The 23,190-nt window shown below is 40.3% G+C and overlaps 1 protein-coding gene across 11 annotated transcripts in view; it reads right to left on the bottom strand.

The window, feature by feature from the left end:
* The window catches only part of LOC133418303 (ribonuclease inhibitor-like), a 62,167-nt gene that overhangs the window by 13,583 nt on the left and 25,394 nt on the right, over positions 1 to 23,190 (bottom strand). For 10 of the 11 annotated variants that reach the window (XR_009770435.1, XR_009770436.1, XM_061706868.1 and 7 more), the window contains 7 exons: positions 13,838 to 14,011; positions 11,166 to 11,342; positions 8,752 to 8,928; positions 7,420 to 7,596; positions 5,190 to 5,363; positions 2,920 to 3,093; positions 1,096 to 1,269 (listed from right to left, as the gene is read on the bottom strand). Coding sequence is in view for 9 of the 11 variants with exons in the window: in XM_061706868.1 (XP_061562852.1) it covers positions 1,096 to 1,269; positions 2,920 to 3,093; positions 5,190 to 5,363; positions 7,420 to 7,596; positions 8,752 to 8,928; positions 11,166 to 11,342; positions 13,838 to 14,011 (1,227 nt within the window). In the remaining 2 variants the exon portion in view is untranslated. The remainder of the gene's footprint in view (positions 1 to 1,095; positions 1,270 to 2,919; positions 3,094 to 5,189; positions 5,364 to 7,419; positions 7,597 to 8,751; positions 8,929 to 11,165; positions 11,343 to 13,837; positions 14,012 to 23,190) is intronic. The other variant, XM_061706873.1, reaches the window with a different exon arrangement.

The following is a 23,190-nucleotide window of genomic DNA, read 5'->3' as shown; positions in this document are numbered from 1 at the left end:
CCAGAGTCATTGTGATGGTACATCAACTTACAACAGGTTTAATGACACCTCTGTCATGGTCTGAGGGGTCTGTATCGCCTTCACTGGCACTATGAAACTTCGAAGTGCATGGTAGGAACCCTTCCACACTACTGGTAAAGCACTACCGCTTTTGTCCAAAGGAGCTGCCAAACTCAACAAAAGCAGAAAGTTACATTGTGCTGCTTTAAATGATGAATAAATGAACAATATCCATCATTTCCATATTTTTAAGGAGACATTTCTTCATCTTTCAGTACATATTTGTCTGTTTAGGAGTTTTTTCAAATATTTTCTCTGAAAAAGTTGATTGAGTGACGACATAGTTTCAACACAAAGTTTCTGATGTTCTTGTTGGATGTTTTGTTGCTGATGAAGGAAACTCATCGTCTAGACAGCAGCTTTATTTCTGTTTACTTACTTCAACACACATGGATTTATATTTAGTTTTACACACTGAAAACCATAAAAAGACATTATTTGTTACACCTTATGTCTTGATGTCACCTGGATGAAATGGTCTTAACAGACATATTAAAGAATAATATAAAAAACACAGAAAAATATGTTTTTCCATGTTTAGAGTTTCATATTTGGTAAACTTGTATTTGTTAAAATAAAATTTAATGTTAGTCAAAGGAAGCCAACGTTGGTTTGACTGATTTCATCCACAGTAAGAAGTTATTTAGTACATGAGCTCTATAACTCATATATTGGACGACTACACATTCAGTCTGTCCACTATTGTCTGTCAGACTCTCTCAGTTTATTAACATCTGGATGACATTTCTGAACGTATTAGCTGTAAAGTTAATTCATGTTGGTGAAGATGTTTTATTCCAGGTTCAGACACATCTCTGGTTCTTCATTTGTTCCTGTCTGACACATTCACATGTTTAGTTTTATGTAATAAATCAGAAGAGGAAGTTTAAGATGAAACTAAAGCACAGAAGAAGAACTCAGAGCAGTCAGATGGTCAGTGTGGATCAGTAGAAGATCAGCCTGATGTCTGCAGGTTAGTGTCAACACAACTTTCACATCAGATTCATCTGAACACACAACTAAAACATGTCTGACCTCAGAGTCTCCAGTCTGCAGTCTGGACTCTCCAGAAATCCACTCAGATGTTTCACTCCTGAATCCTGCAGGTTGTTCATGCTCAGGTCCAGATGTTTCAGATGGGAGGGGTTTAACTTCAGAGCTGAGACCAGAGAAGAACAGCTGATCTCTGACAAACTGCAGTGCACCAATCTGAATAAAGAATTAAAGATAAATTACAATTCAGCATCATCTTCATCATTTTACAGATAAATTACAATTCAGCATCATCTTCATCATTCTAAATGCTCCATACAGATGAGAATTAGAAAGGTGATGGACTTTATGAAGGCTGATGTTCATATTGATGTCACACATGTGATCAATAGTCTGCGTATATTTCTCTTCAGTATTATTGACTTGATGATCAGAAAAGTGTGAGTTTGTGCTGATTTTAATAAAGTCAGTGATGAGGACGACAGTCTAGACCATGTAAAGTCCATTCATGTCACGTGTTTCTGTCCCAATAACACGTCTGTTTGTAAATTATGTTTTGGACGATAAAGTTTTCATTCCTAGAAGGACTTTGTGAGCAGAGAAAGAGTTTCAGGACAGGAGGATCGTCTGTGTTTATTCAGCATTCATGAAAGACATCTCTTCTCCAGTGATGGATCTGGAACTGGTGCAGAAAACTTTTGTCTGATTAATACATTTGATTAATCGAGACCAGATTCATGATGGTACAAAAACGTACAAATCTGGACCGTTGCAGGGAAACTAGAACCAAATACTCGTCAAAATATGGAAACTAATTGATGCTCCAGGGTTTAATGTAGTTTTTAATGGCAGAAACAGTTTTGATAGAATTTGAATTCAAATATCAGTCTTTCCATGTAAATATTAAAATAAGGTAAAAGTTTATTGGAGCTGAGTTTTGATAAAAAAAATATAACTCATAAGAAGTGTTTTTTTCCCAATAATCAAGAATAAATTAACAATATCCATCATCTCCATGTTTTTAAGAAGACATTTCTTCATCAATCAGTACATATTTGTCTGTTTAGGAGTTTTTTCAAACATTTTCTCTGAAAAAGTTGATTGAGAGACGACATAGTTTCAACACAAAGTTTCTGATGTTCTTGTTGGATGTTTTGTTGCTGATGAAGGAAACTCATCGTCTAGACAGCAGCTTTATTTCAGTTTACTTACTTCAACACACATGTATTTATATTTAGTTTTACACACTGAAAACCATAAAAAGACATTATTTGTTGCACCTTATGTCTTGATGTCACCTCGATGAAATGATCTTAACAGACATATTGAGGAATAATATTAGAAACATAGAAAAATATGTTTTTCCACATTTAGAGTTTTATATTTGGTAAACTTGTATTTGTTAAAATGAAATTTAATGGTAGTCAAAGGAAGCCAACGTTGGTTTGGCTGATTTCAGCCACAGTAAGAAGTTATTTAGTAAATGAGCTCTATAACTCATATTGGACGACTACACATTCAGTCTGTCCACTATTGTCTGTCAGACTCTCTCAGTTTATTAACATCTGGATGACATTTCTGAACGTATTAGCTGTAAAGTTAATTCATGTTTGTTCAGATGTTTTATTCCAGGTTCAGACACATCTCTGGTTCTTCATTTGTTCCTGTCTGGCACATTCAATTGTTTAGTTTTATGTAATAAATCAGAAGAGGAAGTTTAAGATGAAACTAAAGCAGAGAAGAAGAACTCAGAGCAGTCAGATGGTCAGTGTGGATCAGTAGAAGATCAGCCTGATGTCTGCAGGTTAGTGTCAACACAACTTTCACATCAGATTCATCTGAACACACAACTAAAACATGTCTGACCCCAGATCCTCCAGTCTGCAGCCTGGACCTTCCAGAAATCCACACAGATGTTTCACTCCTGAATCTTCCAGGTTGTTCCTGCTCAGGTCCAGAAGTTTCAGATGGGAGGGGTTGGAATTCAGAGCTGAGACCAGAGAAGAACAGCTGATCTCTGACAAACTGCAGTCCTTCAATCTGAATAAAGAATAAAAGATGTGAGCTGAACCACCAAGATGCAGGTTAAAACAGTCCAACAGAACCAGTGAAAAAGATCTTCATAAATATTCATGACATCATGCTGCTGCTCCAATGAAGACGTAGTGACTTCAGCTCTTCAACTCTACAGCTCCACCAGTGGATCCATCCCTACAAACGCATGTTGTGCAGCCAAATTATTCAAGTTTCCACAAACACAAACTTGTCAGGAGGAATTCTGGGACAAACGTAAACTCATGCATTTTTATGAAGAGAAAATGAAGCATTTGTTTGAATGTAAGAGACACAAAAACATGAAGAACTGATGTCTAATATTTTAATATTGAGACGCCTGATGTATGTTCGGACCATTTTACATGCAATTATTAAGTTAAATCTACTGAAATATTGATAATTTCTCAAGTCTTATTGTTCTTAACTTAGACACTCAGCTTCAGTCCAGTTATTCACCTAGTTGTAAAGAACAAATTAAAGAGCATTTGACGTGTTTTTACACGACATTTACATGCTCCATACAGATGAGAATTAGAAAGGTGATGGACTTTATGAAGGCTGATGTTCATATTGATGTCACATATGTGATCAATAATCTGCGTATATTTCTCTTAAGTATTATTGACTTGATGATCAGAAAAGTCTGAGTTTGTGCTGATTTCAATGAAGTCAGTGATGAGGACGACAGTCTAGACCATGTAAAGTCCATTCATGTCACGTGTTTCTGTCCCAATAACACGTCTGTTTGTAAATGATGTTTTGGACGATAAAGTTTTCATTCCTAGAAGGACTTTGTGAGCAGAGAAAGAGTTTCAGGACAGGAGGACGTCTGTGTTTATTCAGCATTCATGAAAGACATCTCTTCTCCAGTGATGGATCTGGAACTGGTGCAGAAAACTTTTGTCTGATAAATACATTTGATTCATTAAGAACAGATGCATGATGGTACAAAAACGTACAAATCTGAACCCTTACAGGGAAACTAGAACCAAATACTCGTCAAAATATGGAAACTAATTGATGTTCCAGGGTTTAATGTAGTTTTTAATGACAGAAACGGTTTTGATAGAATTTGAATTCAAATATCAGTCTTTCTATGTAAATATAAATGAAGGTAAAAATGTATTGATGCTGTGTTTTTATGTTAAAATTTGAATTTGTTAAAATGTTTTCTCCCATAAATGATGAACAAATTAACAATATCCATCATTTCCATGTTTTTAAGGGGACATTTCTTCATCAATCAGAACATATTTGTCTGTTTAGGAGTTTTTTCAAACATTTTCTCTGAAAAAGTTGATTGAGTGACGACATAGTTTCAACACAAAGTTTCTGATGTTCTTGTTGGATGTTTTGTTGCTGATGAAGGAAACTCATCGTCTAGACAGCAGCTTTATTTCAGTTTACTTACTTCAACACACATGTATTTATATTTAGTTTTACACACTGAAAACCATAAAAAGACATTATTTGTTGCACCTTATGTCTTGATGTCACTTGGATGAAATGATCTTAACAGACATATTCAGGAATAATATTAAAAACATAGAAAAATATGTTTTTCCATGTTTAGAGTTTCATATTTGGTAAACTTGTTTTTATAAAATTAAATTTAATGTTAGTCAAAGGAAGCCAACGTTGGTTTGACTGATTTCATTCACAGTAAGAAGTTATTTAGTAAATGAGCTCTATAACTCATATATTGGACGACTTCACATTCAGTCTGTCCACTATTGTCTGTCAGACTCTCTCAGTTTATTAACATCTGGATGACATTTCTGAACGTATAAGCTTTTAATTTAATGAATCTTTCTGAAGATGTTTTATTCCAGGTTCAGACACATCTCTGGTTCTTAATTTGTTCCTGTATGATACATTCAAGTTATTAGTTGTATGTAATAATTCAGAAGAGGAAGTTTAAGAAGAAACAAAGTGTTAGCGGACTAAAGCAGAGAAGAAGAACTCAGAGCAGTCAGATGGTCAGTGTGGATCAGTAGAAGATCAGCCTGATGTCTGCAGGTTAGTGTCAACACAACTTTCACATCAGATTCATCTGAACACACAACTAAAACATGTCTTACTCCAGAGTCTCCAGTCTGCAGTCTGGACTCTCCAGAAATCCACACAGATGTTTCACTCCTGAATCCTGCAGGATGTTCAGACTCAGGTCCAGAAGTTTCAGATGGGAGGGGTTGGACTTCAGAGCTGAGCCCAGAGAAGAACGGCTGGTCTCTGAAAAAATGCAGCACTGCAACCTGAATAAAGAATACAATATGTGAGCTGAACCACCAGGATGCAGGTTAAAACAGTCCAACAGAACCAGTGAAAAAGATCTTCATCAATATTCATGACATCATGCTGCTGCTCCAATAAAGACGTAGTGACTTCAGCTCTTCAACTCTGCAGCTCCACCAGTGGATACAATCATACAAACGCATGTTGTGCAGCCAAATCATTCAAGTTTCCACAGAAACAAACATGTCAGGAGGAATTCTGGGACAAATGTCAACTCATTAATTTGTATGAAGAGAAAAAGAAGCATTTGTTTGAATGTTAGAGACACAAAAACATGAAGAACTGATGTCTAATATTTTAATATTGAGACGCATGATGTATGTTCTGACCATTTTACATGCAATTATTAAATTAAATCTACTGAAATATTGAGCATTTCTTCGTAACTTAGACACACCCAGCTTCAGTCCAGTTATTCACCTAGTTGTAAAGAACACATCAAAGAGCACTTGATGTGTTTTTACACAACATTTACATGCTCCATACAGATGAGAATTAGAATTAGAAAGGTGATGGACTTTATGAAGGCTGATGTTCATATTGATGTCACACATGTGATCAATAGTCTGCGTATATTTCTCTTCAGTATTATTGACTTGATGATCAGAAAAGTGTGAGTTTGTGCTGATTTTAATAAAGTCAGTGATGAGGACGACAGTCTAGACCATGTAAAGTCCATTCATGTCACGTGTTTCTGTCCCAATAACACGTCTGTTTGTAAATGATGTTTTGATGATAAAGTTTTCATTCCTAGAAGGACTTTGTGAGCAGAGAAAGAGTTTCAGGACAGGAGGACGTCTGTGTTTATTCAGCATTCATGAAAGACATCTCTTCTCCAGTGATGGATCTGGAACTGGTGCAGAAAACTTTTGTCTGATTAATACATTTGATTCATCAAGAACAGATGCATGATGGTACAAAAACGTACAAATCTGAACCCTTACAGGGAAACTAGAACCAAATACTCGTCAAAATATGGAAACTAATTGATGTTCCAGGGTTTAGTGTAGTTTTTAATGACAGAAACAGTTTTGATGGAATTTGAATTCAAATATCAGTCTTTCTATGTAAATATTAAATGAACGTAAAAGTTTATTGGAGCTGAGTTTTGATTTAAAAATTTTAATTTGTTGAAATGTTTTCTTCCATAAACGATGAATAAATGTTTTTAAGGATACATTTATTCATCAATCAGTACATATTTGTCTATTTAGGAGTTTTTTCAAACATTTTCTCTGAAAAAGTTTATTGAGAGACGACATAGTTTCAACACAAAGTTTCTGATGTTCTTGTTGGATGTTTTGTTGCTGATGAAGGAAACTCATCGTCTAGACAGCAGCTTTATTTCAGTTTACTAACTTCAACATGCATGTATTTATATTTAGTTTTACACACTGAAAACCATAAAAATACATTATTTGTTGCACCTCGTGTCTTGCTGTCACCTGGATGAAATTATCTTAACAGACATATTGGGGAATAATATTAAAAACACAGAAAATTTTGTTTTTCCATGTTTAGAGTTTTATATTTGGTAAACTTGTATTTGTTGAAATAAAAGTTAATGTTAGTCAAAGGAAGCCAACGTTGGTTTGACTGATTTCATCCACAGTAAGAAGTTATTTAGTAAATGAGCTCTATAACTCATATATTGGACGACTACACCTTCAGTCTGTCCACTATTGTCTGTCAGACTCTCTCAGTTTATTAACATCTGGATGACATTTCTGAACGTATTAGCTGTAAAGTTAATTCATGTTTGTTCAGATGTTTTATTCCAGGTTCAGACACATCTCTGGTTCTTCATTTGTTCCTGTCTGACACATTCAGATGTTTAGTTTTATGTAATAAATCAGAAGAAGAAGTTTAAGATGAAACTAAAGCAGAGAAGAAGAACTCAGAGCAGTCAGATGGTCAGTGTGGATCAGTAGAAGATCAGACCTGATTTCTGCAGTTTAGTGTCAACACAACTTTCACATCAGATTCATCTGAACACACAACTAAAACATGTCTGACCCCAGAGTCTCCAGTCTGCAGTCTGGACTCTCCAGAAATCTACTCAGATGTTTCACTCCTGAATCCTGCAGGTCGTAGTTGTAACTCAGGTCCAGATGTTTCATATGGGAGGGGTTGGACTTCAGAGCTGAGACCAGAGAAGAACAACTGATCTTTGACAAACTGCACCTCTCCAACCTGAATAAAAAATAAAAGATACATTACAATTCAGCATCATCATCATCATTCTAAATGCTCCATACAGATGAGAATTAGAAAGGTGATGGACTTTATGAAGGCTGATGTTCATATTGATGTCACACATGTGATCAATAGTCTGCATATATTTCTCTTCAGTATTATTGACTTGATGATCAGAAAAGTCTGAGTTTGTGCTGATTTCAATAAAGTCAGTGATGAGGACAACAATTAACAATTATAACTCATAATAAGTGTCTTTTCCCATTAATCATGAATAAATGAACAATATCCATCATTTCCATGTTTTAAGGAGACATTTCTTCATCAATCAGTACATGTTTGTCTGTTTAGTAGTTTTTTCAAACATTTTCTCTGAAAAAGTTGATTGAGTGACGACATAGTTTCAACACAAAGTTTCTGATGTTCTTGTTGGATGTTTTGTTGCTGATGAAGGAAACTCATCATCTAGACAGCAGCTTTATTTCAGTTTACTTACTTCAACACACATGTATTTATATTTAGTTTTACACACTGAAAACCATAAAAAGACATTATTTGTTGCACCTTATGTCTTGATGTCACCTGGATGAAATGGTCTTAACAGACATATTGAGGAATAATATTAAAAACATAGAAAAATATGTTTTTCCATATTTAGAGTTTTATATTTGGTAAACTTGTATTTGTTAAAATGAAATGTAATGGTAGTCAAAGGAAACCAACGTTGGTTTGACTGATTTCAGCCACAGTAAGAAGTTATTTAGTAAATGAGCTCTATAACTCATATATTGGACGACTACACATTCAGTCTGTCCAGTATTGTCTGTCAGACTCTCTCAGTTTATTAACATCTGGATGACATTTCTGAACGTATTAGCTGTAAAGTTAATTCATGTTTGTGAAGATGTTTTATTCCAGGTTCAGACACATCTCTGGTTCTTCATTTGTTCCTGTCTGACACATTCACATGTTTAGTTTTATGTAATGAATCAGAAGAGGAAGTTTAAGATGAAACTAAAGCAGAGAAGAAGAACTCAGAGCAGTCAGATGGTCAGTGTGGATCAGTAGAAGATCAGCCTGATGTCTGCAGGTTAGTGTCAACACAACTTTCACATCAGATTCATCTGAACACACATCTAAAACATGTCTGACCCCAGATAATCCAGTCTGCAGACTGGACTCTCCAGAAATCCACACAGATGTTTCACTCCTGAATCCTGCAGGTTCTTGTTGTCACTCAGGTCCAGATGTTTCAGATGGGAGGGGTTGGACTTCAGAGCTGAGACCAGAGAAGAACAGCTGATCTTTGACAAACTGCACCTCCTCAATCTGAATAAAGAATAAAAGATGTGAGCTGAACCTCCAGGATGCAGGTTAAAACAGTCCAACAGAACCAGTGAAAAAGATCTTCATCAATATTCATGACATCATGCTGCTGCTCCAATGAAGACGTAGTGACTTCAGCTCTTCAACTCTGCAGCTCCACCAGTGGATCCATCAATACAAACGCATGTTGTGCAGCCAAATGATTCAAGTTTCCACACAAACAAACATGTCAGGAGGAATTCTGGGACAAATGTCAACTCATTCATTTGTATGAAGAGAAAATGAAGCATTTGTTTGAATGTTAGAGACACAAAAACATGAAGAACTGATGTCTAATATTTCATGTAGGAAAACTAGTTTCAAGTGTTAAACAAGCAGATAAACTTGTTATTGTAACATGCAGGGGCGGACTGGCCATCTGGCATACCGGGCATCGTGCCGGAGGGCCGTTGACCCAATGTGGGCCGGTCCGGTCCGCTGGGTTTTTTTTTTTTTTTTCTAAATTTCCTCCAATTGGCTACAGAGGGCCAGCAGTGTGTTGCCATCATCGACATATATTATTGGTCTATTGTTTGTCATTGTCAGTCAATCCTGGGCTGACAGGCTCCGAGAGCCCTGACAGTTCTGTCAATCACTGCACGAGCCAAGGTGGGCGGGGCCTCGTGGTCCTGGGTGGGCGGAACCTCCTGGGTGGGATGGGCTGCTGCTTGGCAGTACCCTACGCCGTAATCCTACGGCGTATGTTCTGCGTCGATTTAACGCAGAACCATAATTCAGGCTTAAGGAGTAGAGCAGCTTTGAAACTTTTCGTTAACTTGTGGAAAAAAATGGACATAAAGAAAAAACGGCCGGGTGGCGCTGAGAAACAGCGTTTGAAAAAGCGCAAATATCTAGAGGTGGAGGCTGGTAAATGTGCTAAATTGACGGACCTATTTGGTCCCGGAGTCGTACCCGACAATGAGGAGCGAGTGGAGGCAGACATGGTGAGTGACGTTACCCTGGGGTTTATCATGTTTATCATTATCAAGTTTATAACGTATTTTTTAATGTTGTATGAATTCATACTTCATAATTATAATAATTAATCATTTTAAAAAGTTTGAAAAGAAACGCACATCCAAAAAGTAAAAAAAAAAAGTAACTCTAGGTGCAGGACAGAGGGCCACTTTTGGGTTCCTGAGCTTATTTCATGTGGTGAGAGGAAGGGTTTATGTGAAAAATATACTATATGTGTGATAAAATGACAATTGGTAATTCATAAATGTATCTTTATGTTCTCTACTAGCATCATCTCCTGTCAAACAGGTTTTCCTGACCTGCTAGAAGATCTTCCATGGTGCTTGAGTTATCCATCATGTCTGAGACCTTCGTCTTGACTTTGTGAGTTTATTATGCAGCTTGTTTTAGTCTCAGATTGAAACAAAAGGCTTTGTCTTGATTATTTCCTGGTTGAAGATTTTCATATTGATGATTTTAATTTCAAACGTCTGCATATCTTTTAAGTGAATAAGCAGTTATGTAGGTCGGCCTTAGGGCTCTTTTGAGACATTTAAGTCATCCTTCATGACTGATAAATTTGTTCACTAGGTGTCACAAAAAGGCTACTTGGCTACATATACTTTTCAGTACACAGATACTGAGTACAAGTTCTGTTTGATGTTTCTTGCAGGTCACGAATTTGGTAAGGAGGGGAAATGGCTGGCTGCAGACGAGGAAGTAGTGCAATACATACTTGTGCACATACACATATATGACAATGCATATCAATTCAGACCTGTAATTCATGTCATTTTCACATAGCTATAGATAATCATTTTTTTGCAATTCTGTACTATTTATGGTTTCATAATGACTGACTCCCCGTTAATACAAATGAGCTCCAGCTCTAATATGGCTGCTGTCTGTAATATGTTTCTATTTAGATTATTTGTCAGGATATTTTGTTATTATTCTCCCTATTTATCCTCATCTCCCTATCTCTGTCACTTTGTTTCTCTCGCTCTCTCTCCCCCCTCATTTGTTCCTGTCTGACACATTCAGATGTTTAGTTTTGTGTAATAAATCAGAAGAGGAACTTTAAGAAGAGACAAACTGTTGGAGGACTAAAGCAGAGAAGAAGAACTCAGAGCAGTCAGATGGTCAGTGTGGATCAATAGAAGATCAGCCTGATGTCTGCAGTTTAGTGTCAACACAACTTTCACATCAGATTCATCTGAACACACAACTAAAACATGTCTAACCTCAGATCCTCCAGTCTGCAGTCTGGACTCTCCAGAAATCCACACAGATGTTTCACTCCTGAATCCTGCAGGTCGTCGTTGTAACTCAGGTCCAGATGTTTCAGATGGGAGGGGTTGGACTTCAGAGCTGAGACCAGAGAAGAACAGCTGATCTCTGACAACTTGCAGTCCTTCAATCTGAATAAATAATAAAAGATGTGAGCTGAACCTCCAGGATGCAGGTTAAAACAGTCCAACAGAACCAGTGAAAAAGATCTTCATCAATATTCATGACATCATGCTGCTGCTCCAATAAAGATGTAGTGATTTCAGCTGTTCAACTCTGCCGCTCCACCAGTTGATCCATCCATACAAACTCATGTTGTGCAGCCAAACGATTCAAGTTTCCACACAAAGAAACTTGCCAGGAGGAATTCTGGGACAAATGTTGACTCATTCATTTGTATAAAGAGAAAATGAAGCATTTGTTTGAATGTCAGATACACAAAAACATAAAGAACTGGGGCCCAATTTATAAAGCTTACTTGCACAGAAAACAGGGTTTGAAAGATGAGATGCCATCTTCTACGCAAAGGTTGGGATTAAAAAAAAACAAAAAACGAAAAATGTGAGTACTGTATCTCTACACCAACCCTGACCCTCGCGCACGAACATTTTGAAGATATGGGGATCTTGCGATGCAGGCGGTGAGGTGGTTAAATGAAGCCAGATTCATGTCATACTTTTAATGTCCTCACATATCAGACTCATAGATCCATGTACACCCAAGCCGGTGTTCTGCCGAGTTGTTCTATCTCAGCAGAAAACACTACCGTACAATCCCCGTTTCTTTTATCTCAGTTTCTTTTTTTTCAAAGGCTTTTTCATGCAAATAGACGATTTAACAGCAGGAAGTCAGAATGTGCTTCCACATAGATCTATGTGCACGACGCTTCGGCGGAAGAAAAAAACCTGTCAAATCACGCTTCCACATAGATATTGGCAGGTAGGATGATTGGACAGATGAAAATACCCTGTCAGATCATGCTTCCACATAGATAAATGTTGATGTCTATGTGGAAGCGTGGTCTATGTTGAAGCGTGATCTGACGGGGTATTTTCATCTGTCAAATCATCCTACTTGCATTTATCTATGTGGAAGTGTACCGGCCCAGCGTGTCCGCGGTGCAGGACACACCGTGCCGGTGTTGTGCCAAAAAGTGATTGCCTGCCAGAATCTTATTTCTCCCCTGAAAAAGGGTCTTTTTACCTGCCAAAAATTGATTGAAGGCCAAATACAGTTAATGAAAGGTTGTTTCGGCCTAAATATGTCTTGATCTCATTCTTGAGCTTCATACACTGAAAATCTGGCGTTTCAGCGCTATCGACGGGCTGCTGTGCGCGCTCCCGCGGCCAGAAATCAGATTCTGGCAGGCAACTCACTCACTTTATTTTTGTTAGTGATGCCATTACTGTGACCACCAAATAATGTTGTTTTCCTGGCCTCCACTTCATCCACAACATCTCCATCTCAGTCTCCAGGAAATTTCGCTTCCTGGTCTTGCCTGCCATGATTTTTGAGTGTAAAACACTGTTGATCAGCAGGTTCATTTATATGCAAATACAGTCGCCAGGTGCTTTGCATTGCCCATTTATGGTAGAAAGTGGGCGTGTAGAGGGTGGAATATGAGGTGAATTCAACGGCGCAACCTTCCAGCTGGAATGTGATTTATAAAGTGAACATTGCGTGCAAGTGTGCATGCACACGGTTTTATAAATCCAGATTTTTTTTTTGCGCACGCCATTTTCGGCTTTTGAGTGCACGTGCACTTTTAGTGTGGATCCTACGCACTCTTTTATAAATGAGGCCCCTGATGTCTAATATTTCATGTAGTACCAAATTTTGCAGACCATTAGGTACACCGGGTTATAAGGCGCATGATAAAACATATACAAAGCGTAACCAAACATTCTGGTAAGTTGAACTTCAACTTCACTTCAACTTTAACTTTAATTCCACAGTAACTCAGAATATCGTTCAGTTGTAACTAATACAGAAAAATACTGTCACATTTTAAATCATTCGTCTTCCACGAATCTGCAAAAAAAAAAAGTGCCGGAGGTGAGCGTCTTACTACCAACATTTACCAAAAGTCGCACCAAAACATTTTGACAGATTTTTGAGTGCACTGTACCACATAAAACTGGTTCAAGGTCAGTAAGCACAACAACATTCATACATAAGGTGCACCTGGTTATTATAGGGCTAGGGCTTTTGAGAAACGTTTGGGATTTTAAGTGCACCTTATAGTGCGGAAAATACGGTAAAACTAGATTCAAGAGTTAAACAAGCAGATAAACAACTTGCAATTGTAACACGTGTTTCAATATCTCAGTCAGTACAAACCTTAGAATCTTAGTGTTTGGAATCAGATACAATATATTTTGATTCCAGAACAAATGACGGATGAAGATATTTGTAGACGATGCTGCATGATCTCTGCACTCAACAAACATTCTCTTCTTTGTTTAGGGAATATTGTACACCTCTATACACTTGTGCTCAAATGATAGAAAAGCAGCTTGCAGACATTGAACTAGTTTCTAATGATGAGACCAAGATGGTTCAGGGCAGGTCAGGTGTTTGTGGCTGCAGGAGTCACACCTTTTCCAACTTCAGTCAGAGAACACACCTCAGAGTCTCCAGTCTGCAGTCTGGACTCTCCAGAAAACCACACAGCTGCTTCACATCTGAATCCAGCAGCTTGTTGTCACTCAGGTCCAGAAGTTTCAGATGGGAGGGGTCGGACTCCAGAGCTGAGACCAGAGAAGAACAGCTGATCTCTGACAAAGTGTAGTGCTCTGACCTGAAGAAAGAATAAAACACAGATAAAATCTAGATGAGCGTTTTCTCAGTTGTGTGGGTGGTGAACACTGGATCATCACAGTAAGAAGGTTCGTGGTTCAAATCCCGTCTCGGTTCTTTCTGCCTGGAATGTTTTATGTTCTTCCCTCATGTTCCATCAGAAACTCCACAGTTCAGAAACACATCTCTCAGGATTCTTGATGCTTCCACATTAAACGCAGGACTGAGTGAGATACCTAATCATCTATTTGATTAAATTATAATTTTCAATGACAGAGAACAGAGTACTATGTTTACTATCAGGAATGTGGTAACAAAGTACTATAAAATAGTTGTGAGTACTCTGATTACTTTTGGTGGACCATGTAGACCATGTAGATCCTGTATGTCAGGAACACAGGACTGGACTTTGACTGGTTATGTTGCTTTCATCAAATTCAATATTTACAAATGTTTTGGCCTTTTTATAATGATTGTTAACAATACTCCTCAGCTGTCGGGGTGGCCCTGTCTCTTCTGGAAGACTGGCCTCTCGCCGAGTGGGGGTTGTGGGCCTGGAGGGCGTGGACCTCTTGCCCCCGCGATCGGCCCATGCCAGGTGGCTGGTGCTCGGCTGGGTGCTGGTCCATCACCGTGGGTTTCCTGGCTGTCTCCTGTGGTCAAACAGGCTCCACCCGGGCATTCCCTCGGCCGCCTGATGGCGGGGGGGCTGCTGGTGGCCTGGGTTCGGATTTCTTCCTTGTCGTCTTCTGGTCACTTGGGTGGCGTGGTTGTGCCCTCCCTCCTCCACTCTTGGTGCAGTTCAGGTAAAGCCTTGTTTTCACTTTGCACATACACATTTACAGTGGGGCAAAACGTATTTAGTCAGCCACCAATTGTGCAAGTTCTGCCTCTTAAAAAGACAAGAGAGGGCTGTAATTTTCATCATAGGTACACTTCAACTATGAGAGACAAAATGGGGGAATCCAGGAAATCACATTGTAGGATTTTTACTGAATTAATTGGTAAATTCCTCAGTAAAATAAGAATTTGGTCACCTCCAAACAAGCAAGATTTCCAGCTTTCACAGACCTGTAACTTCTTCTTTAAGAGGCTCCTCTGTCCTCACCCATTATCTGTATTAATGGCACTTGTTTTAAATGGTTACCAGTATAAAATACACCCGTTTTAACTGGTCACCAGTATAAAAGAAATGTATTTATACATGTATTTATATAGCACAATTCAACACAAGGTAATTCAAAGTGCTTTACATGGACATTAAAAGCGGCAAGACATAATAACAAATAGGTAAGAATAAGAAAAGAAGTAAAATAATAAAAAGCACAAGCTGTTAAAAATAAGGGCAGTAGAATACAGCAGGTAAGTTTAATTTAAGAGTACGCTTGAGTTTTAACTGGTTACCAGTATAAAATACACCTGTTCTAACTGGTTATCAGTATAAAAGACACCTGTTTTAACTGGTTACCAGTATAAAAGACACCTGTCCACAACCTCAAACAGTCACACTCCAAACTCCACTATGGCCAAGACCAAAGAGCTGTCAAAGGACGTGAGAAACAGAATTGTAGACCTGCACCAGGCTGGGAAGACTGGATCTGCAATAGGTAGCAGCTTGGAGTGAAGAAATTAACTGTGGGAGCAATTATTAGAAAATGGAAGACATACAAGACCACTGATAATCTCCCTCCATCTGGGGCTCCAAGATCTCCCCCCGTGGGGTAAAAATGATCACAAGAACGGTGAGTAAAAATCCCAGAACAACACAGAGTTTTTTCTTGCCACTGCTTGATTTAAGTTTTTTTTCCAACTAGAGGAGTTTACCTAGTGTTTATGTAATAATTTCTCAGGGCTCTGGAAAGAGCCTACAGACAACTTGCGTTGTAGTAGATGCTATATAAATGAAATTGAATTGAACGCTGAATCTTCCACTGCCAGACCCACCTACGATCCCACTCTGCAGTTATTTATCGCGGTTACATGCACATCTATATCAAGCTGTTGGCAACAATCTAGTAAGTATTAAACTTTTAAAGAAATCTGAGCATATATGCGCGAGAAGACAATAAATTATTGAGTGAGATGTGTTTGACTCCGGGACACTAGGTGGCACCACATAGACTTTCCCGTTGGCGTTCTTCCGGTACAATTAGTAAACAAGCGTGAAGGAGGACAACATCAAAATAAATGGAGACTAGTGATGCTGCAGCTCTGTAAATTTCATAGTTACTGAAACCTGATCATGTTGCTGGTAAGATGCAGCAATGTCTCCCTCTTCTTCTGTTACCGTGTTGTTGTGATGCCTGGCTGTTATTATTCCTGCAGCTCGTCACTTCCTGAAGGGGGAGCCCCGCGTCAGTCAGTAGCTCGGCTAAGCGTGGGTTGTGTATACATGCCGAAATAACTCGAATTAAGACGGATTATCTGGCACTAAAAGCTCGATCTCAAGAGCTGCAGTTCAGTTCGACTACAGCCCGGCTAAGATGTATACAATTAAAAATCCGATATAGGTCGGATTAAGACAACAATTCGACTTTCTCTTCTTTTGCATGTAAATGTACTGACTGGGTCAATTCTCTGGATCAGTTTGCTGGATGTTTATGGAACCTGAATCAGATCCAGAAAGTGATGGCGGTCCAACTGCAGAACATACATAACTGCTGCCAGAAGCTTTTCACTCATGAGTTCTGAACTAACGACCTGCTGACTGAGAGCTGTTGGATGACGTCAATGTTGATTTAATCAATCTTTTTACTTTACAATATTGACCATTGACAAATGTCCTCCATTTCTCTCGGCTTTTAGCTGTTCTTTCGAGATCTCCCCAGTTGAGGACGCTCTCTACCATTTCTGCCTCGGTGCTTCTTCTCCAGCTGTTCCTGGGGCCTCGTTTCCTGTTTCCTTGGGGGTTCCACTTCAACGCTTGTCTGGTGGTGTTTGTGGCCGGTTTTCTGAGGGCGTGACCAATCCAATTCCACTTTCTCTTCTGGATTTGTAGGTCAATGGGATCCTGTCTTGTTCTTTTCCACAGGTCCACATTGCTTACTTTGTCCCTCCACCAGATGTGGAGGATTCTCCTAAGGCAGGTGTTTATAAATGTCTGTAACTTGTGCGTTGTGAGTGTTGTTGTTCTCCAGGTCTCGGCTCCATCCAGCAACACCCGTTTCACACTGGAGTTGAAGATGCGGATTTCGGTGTTTAAGGAGATGTTATTTGAGCTCCAGATTTTCCTGAACATGTTGAACTCCACTCTAGCCTTGTTGTTTCTGCTTTTGATGTCAGCATCTGTTCTTCCGGTGATGTCCACAACACTACCTAGGTAGGTGAAAGATTGTACTTCCTCTAGAGCAGTGTTGTTCATAAGGATAGGGTTGTCGGTTTTGGCACGGACCATGATTACCTGTGTTTTTGAAATATTTGGGCGGATGATCGAGTTTTATTGCAGTTCGTGAGAGTCTGTCCGTTTTCTCTTGCATCTGTGTATGTGTATGTGAAAGGAGAGCTATGTCATCTGCAAAATTGACGGTTTTCTGTTGCTTAATGGCAGCTTTTATTTCAGCTTTTGTTGGTGTGTAACACTTGATTCTAAGTGGTATCCTGGCCTTGGGGATATCTGGCTGTTCTGCTGGTGGTGGCCTGTTCAGAATCTCTTTGAAGTTTTCTACCCATCTTTCGAGCTGTTCTTCCGGGATTGAAAGCAGTTGGCCGTTCTTGTCTGCTATTGGTTTGTTGCTATGTTGGCATGTTCCAGGCAGCTTCCTTGTGATGTTATACAGTTCCTTCATGTTCTTTTGAGCCGCTGCAAGTTCTGCCTCCTTGGCTAACCTCTCTATCTGCGATCTTTTGCCCCTCCTGATGTTCTGCTTGCACCTATTGTACTCCTTTTGTGCAGAGGCTTTTTCTGCTCTGGTTCTTGAATAGGGCTTGGTCACCAAGGTGCATTTGGGACGCTGCGGCCATGTTGGCAGCCTCGTGAGTGTAAACAAACAGCAGTGTAGTAGCAGTGTAGTGAAGTGTGAAGTGTCCATACTGGTTCTACTGGACCTCAGATACGGGACTAGTGTCCATACTGGTTCTACTGGACCTCAGATAAGGGATTAGTTTCCATACTGGTTCTACTGGACCTCAGATAAGGGATTAGTGTCCATACTGGTTCTACTGGACCTCAGATAAGGGATTAGTGTCCATACTGGTTCTACTGGACCTCAGATAAGGGATTAGTGTCCATACCGGTTCTACTGGACCTCAGATAAGGGATTAGTGTCCATACTGGTTCTACTGGACCTCAGATAAGGGATTAGTGTCCATACTGGTTCTACTGGACCTCGGATAAGGGATTAGTGTCCATACTGGTTCTACTGGACCTCAGATAAGGGATTAGTGTCCATATTGGTTCTACTGGACCTCAGATAAGGGATTAGTGTCCATACTGGTTCTACTGGACCTCAGATAAGGGATTAGTTTCCATACTGGTTCTACTGGACCTCAGATAAGGGATTAGTGTCCATACTGGTTCTACTGGACCTCAGATAAGGGATTAGTGTCCATACTGGTTCTACTGGACCTCAGATAAGAGATTAGTGTCCATACTGGTTCTACTGGACCTCAGATAAGGGATTAGTGTCCATACTGGTTCTACTGGACCTCAGATAAGGGACTAGTGTCCATACTGGTTCTGGTGACAGTCTGAGAGTTTATACAGTAGTTATGCTGGTTAAAGAAACGCCCACTCCCAAGATGGCGGCAGTGGCGGCGGCGCCGTCGTCAGCTCTCTCTAAATCCCTCTCGTCTATCACAGCGCGGTGTTTGTTGGCCTTTTTTATGCTCTGGACAACCACCTTAAGACAAGAACACACATGGGACACTCCAACTGTCGGGGAAAGAATGGTAAACTTCTACTTCTACATACTGGAAAACCACCAGATAAACAAACACCCATGCTTCGGTCAGGCAGCTGCAGACGACCTACTGAAGCGCCCATGGCGTCTGCTCTGCCACCCCAGCAACAGCGGCAAGTGGGATGATGCCCACGCTCTCTGCTTTGTACACATTTGCCTGCTTCTATCAGGGGACATAAACCCGTGCCCTGGTCCTCGCGTTTTTGAATCAGCGGCTGAAGCAACACAGAATCCCACGAGCCCCGAGCTCGTATACCTCAAACCCGTGACGCTAGCTGGGGAGCTAGCGTCGCTGGGCCCCAACCGGGACCCTCCGCCGACTACCACCAGGCTACAACCGGCTGCGACGCTAGCTGGGGAGCTAGCGTCGCTGGGCTCCGACCCGGACACTCCACCAGCGGCCGTCAGGCTGCAACCGCCTGCGACGTTAGCTGGGGAGCTAGCGTCGCTGGGCTCCGACCGGGCCCTTCCACCAGCGTTTTTTTTGAGAAAAGACCAAGCACTCTCTCAACAAAACAGCATGTGCAGTGTTCCTAGATTTGAAAAAGGCATTTGACACTGTTGATCACACAGTACTGCTAAACAAACTGTCTTCTTTTAATTTTTCAGAACAGGCAATCAGGTGGACCAAATCATATCTAGCTGACAGGAAACAGTGTGTAGCCATCGAAGGTGCCAGATCCCTTCAACTGCCATGTACAGTAGGGGTTCCTCAGGGGTCAATACTCGCGCCTATCCTGTTCTCACTGTATATTAACGACATGCCTGATGTGTGCAAGAACACTCATATTCAAATGTACGCAGACGGCGCAGTAATTTATACTTCTGCCAAAACTGTTCAAGAAGCCGCCCGTGTACTCACAACAGAACTGACCCATATCAATGAGTGGCTGAAGAAATCATGTCTTCTCTTAAACTAAAAAAAAAACGTCTGCATGTACTTTTAAAAAAAAACAAAGAATCCAGATCACTCTGGCATCTTCCTAGGAGGAGAGGAACTAAAACTTGTGAATTAATTCAAATACTTGGGAGTCACATTGGACTCCACCCTCTCTTTCCGGAATCACGTCAACAGGATCTCAAAAATAATCAAATTCCACCTTGCCAATTTCAAAACTATAAGACCATCTCTCACTACCGAGGCAGCCAGAGTGTTCATGCACGCAATGGTCATGTCACACATCAAGTATGGATTCACCAACTGGTCTTTCACTACTAAAACGACACTCAACCAAGTAGAATTACTATACAAAAGAGCAATAAAAATACTTGACAAAAAAACGGTAACATATCATCATTGTCATATACTTAGAAAATATGGTTTGCTCAACTTCAACAACTTCACTGATTTTAAAAATGCCCGTGCCATATAAAAAATACTGAAGGGCCTAGCACCACCTCCTATGTCTGCCTACGTCACGCAAAACATGAATGCCCACCATGCCACGAGGGCAACTGTAAGAGGTGACTGCATGATCCCACACAGACGCACATCATGTGAACAGGCAGTACTCTCAACCGTGGGTAGAACAGTCTACCAACTACCATAAGAGAATGTGACACATATGCTACATTTAAAGTTAACCTGAAAAAATGGTTGCTACACAGACAAACTTGTGACCATGTTTGACGTAACCGCTGTCATCATGTTGCGCTGTCATACTGTTATTACTACTACCTCTCCTTTAGTTAATATAGTTTTGTATTGTTTTTTTTTGTTGTTTTTTTCTTTTTTTTTCCCCATTCCCACAGTTCAATGACTAAAAACTAAAATCAATCCTTCAACACCACATCTAAACCAATAGCATGACCCGGTCTTGCATTGCTGCAACCCCATTCCACCTACACCCCCCCCACCTCTTTTTTTTTCTTTCTTTCTTTTCTCAAGTCCACAGTCCCATACACCACACACTTTATACCTCTACTCTGCACTTTATAGCTGTGACACCAGCACTTTACATAGACACATGCACTTTACTTTAGTCTGCTGCTATAATTTATAACTATAACTTATAACTATAACTTATGAATGTAAAAAATACTATGAAATGTCTTATGTGGTTGGTTGTATTACTGTTGTATTGGTTATATTATTGTACTATTGTATTTTTTTTAACTGAACACTGTATTGCTCTTAAACTTGCCTGTTTTTATATACTAGCCGGGGGGACTGCCAATGGGAATTAGCCAATAGGCTACATTTGGGTGTATCTGCCTTTATTTTGTGCATAATGATGTACACTGTCCCTCCTTACCAAATAAATAAATTGAAATTGGGATTAGTGTCCATACTGGTTCTACTGGACCTCATACTGGTTCTACTGGACCTCAGATAAGGGATTAGTTTCCATACTGGTTCTACTGGACCTCAGATAAGGGATTAGTGTCCATACTGGTTCTACTGGACCTCAGATAAGGGATTAGTGTCCATACTGGTTCTACTGGACCTCAGATAAGGGACTAGTGTCCATACTGGTTCTACTGGACCTCATACTGGTTCTACTGGACCTCAGATAAGGGATTAGTTTCCATACTGGTTCTACGGGACCTCATACTGGTTCTACTGGACCTCAGATAAGGGATTAGTGTCCATACTGGTTCTACTGGACCTCAGATAAGGGATTAGTGTCCATACTGGTTCTACTGGACCTCAGATAAGGGACTAGTTTCCATACTGGTTCTACTGGACCTCAGATAGGGGATTAGTGTCCATACTGGTTCTACTGGACCTCAGATATAGGAGTCACGAATGACCTCCTTATGGCCTCAGATAAGGGATTAGTGTCCATACTGGTTCTACTGGACCTCAGTGCTGCTTTTGACACTATAGATCATGGCATTTTACTGCACAGGTTAGAGCATGTTGTTGGGATTAAAGGGACAGCTCTATGTTGGTTTAAATCATACCTATCTGACAGGTTCCAGTTTGTTCATGTACATGAGGTTTCTTCAGAACAGTCAAGGGTCTGTTATGGTGTTCCGCAGGGTTCAGTGCTAGGGCCAATCTTGTTCAGTTTATACATGCAGCCGTTGGGAAGTATAATCCAGAATCACGGCATACAATTTCATTGTTATGCTGATGATACGCAGCTCTATTTGTCTATGAAGCCGGATGAAACAGAACCGTTAGTTAAACTTCAGGCATGTCTTAGGGACATCAAGGACTGGATGTCCAGAAATTTCCTGCTTCTAAATTCAGATAAAACAGAGGTTATCATTCTTGGTCCAGAGCATCTTAGGAAGGGATTAGATGGTGTTGCGATGGCTTCCAGTGCAACTGTGAGAAATCTTGGTGTTATTTTCGATCAGGATTTGTCGTTTAAACCATATGTCAATCAGGTTTGTAAAATAGCCTTTTTCCATCTCCGTAATATTGCAAAGATTAGGAAAATCCTCTCACAGAGTGATGCAGAAAAACTAGTTCATGCGTTTGTATCTTCTAGACTAGATTACTGTAATGTGTTGTTAGCAGGATGTCCAAGTAATTTGCTGAATAGGCTCCAGCTGATCCAAAATGCAGCAGCACGAGTACTGACAGGAATTAGCAGGAGAGACCACGTCTCTCCAGTGTTAGCGTCGCTCCATTGGCTACCCGTAAAATTCAGAATCCAATTTAAAATTTTATTACTTGCGTATAAAGCCCAAAACGGCTTAGCTCCGCATTATTTGCAAGACCTGATAGTGCCTTATGTTCCTGTCAGAGCTCTCCGTTCTCAGAGTGCAGGTTTACTCGTAGTTCCTAGAGTATCTAAATGTAGATTTGGAGGGCGGGCGTTCTGCTATCAGGCGCCACTACTATGGAACCAACTTCCAATCTGGGTTAAGGGGGCTGACACCACCTCCACCTTTAAAACTAAACTTAAAACATTTCTGTTTAGTAAAGCCTATAGTTAGTGTTTAGTAAACCTCTAGCTGGTGTTGGTAAATCTCTAGGTAGTGTAAACTTTAGTGTGTCAGAGTCGCTCCTGTGGTTTCTTGTGCTGGCCCCCCCCTTCTCCTCCCTTTTCTCTCTTTTGTCCATGTTGCAGCATCCTTTGCCGGACACCGGAACCTGCAGTGTGGGAGTGAGGGGGGCAGGGTAACGGCCCCTTTTGGGCGGGGGAGAATGTTCGTCCCTCAAGACTCCTCTCCCTGGCCCTGCCCCTTCTCAACCTTTCCCCGACCCTGCACCCCAACCTGGGACTTGATGATTGGGCCGGAGCTTCGGGAGCTGCGTGCTGGCCTGCGGTCCCCACCCCTGGTCATCCCGTTGCTGGCCCCCCCTTCTCCTCCCTTTTCTCTC

This window comes from Cololabis saira, chromosome 18, assembly GCF_033807715.1.
Source record: "Cololabis saira isolate AMF1-May2022 chromosome 18, fColSai1.1, whole genome shotgun sequence".
Lineage (NCBI taxonomy): Eukaryota > Metazoa > Chordata > Actinopteri > Beloniformes > Belonidae > Cololabis > Cololabis saira.
This window is presented reverse-complemented; position numbering and strand designations above follow the sequence as displayed.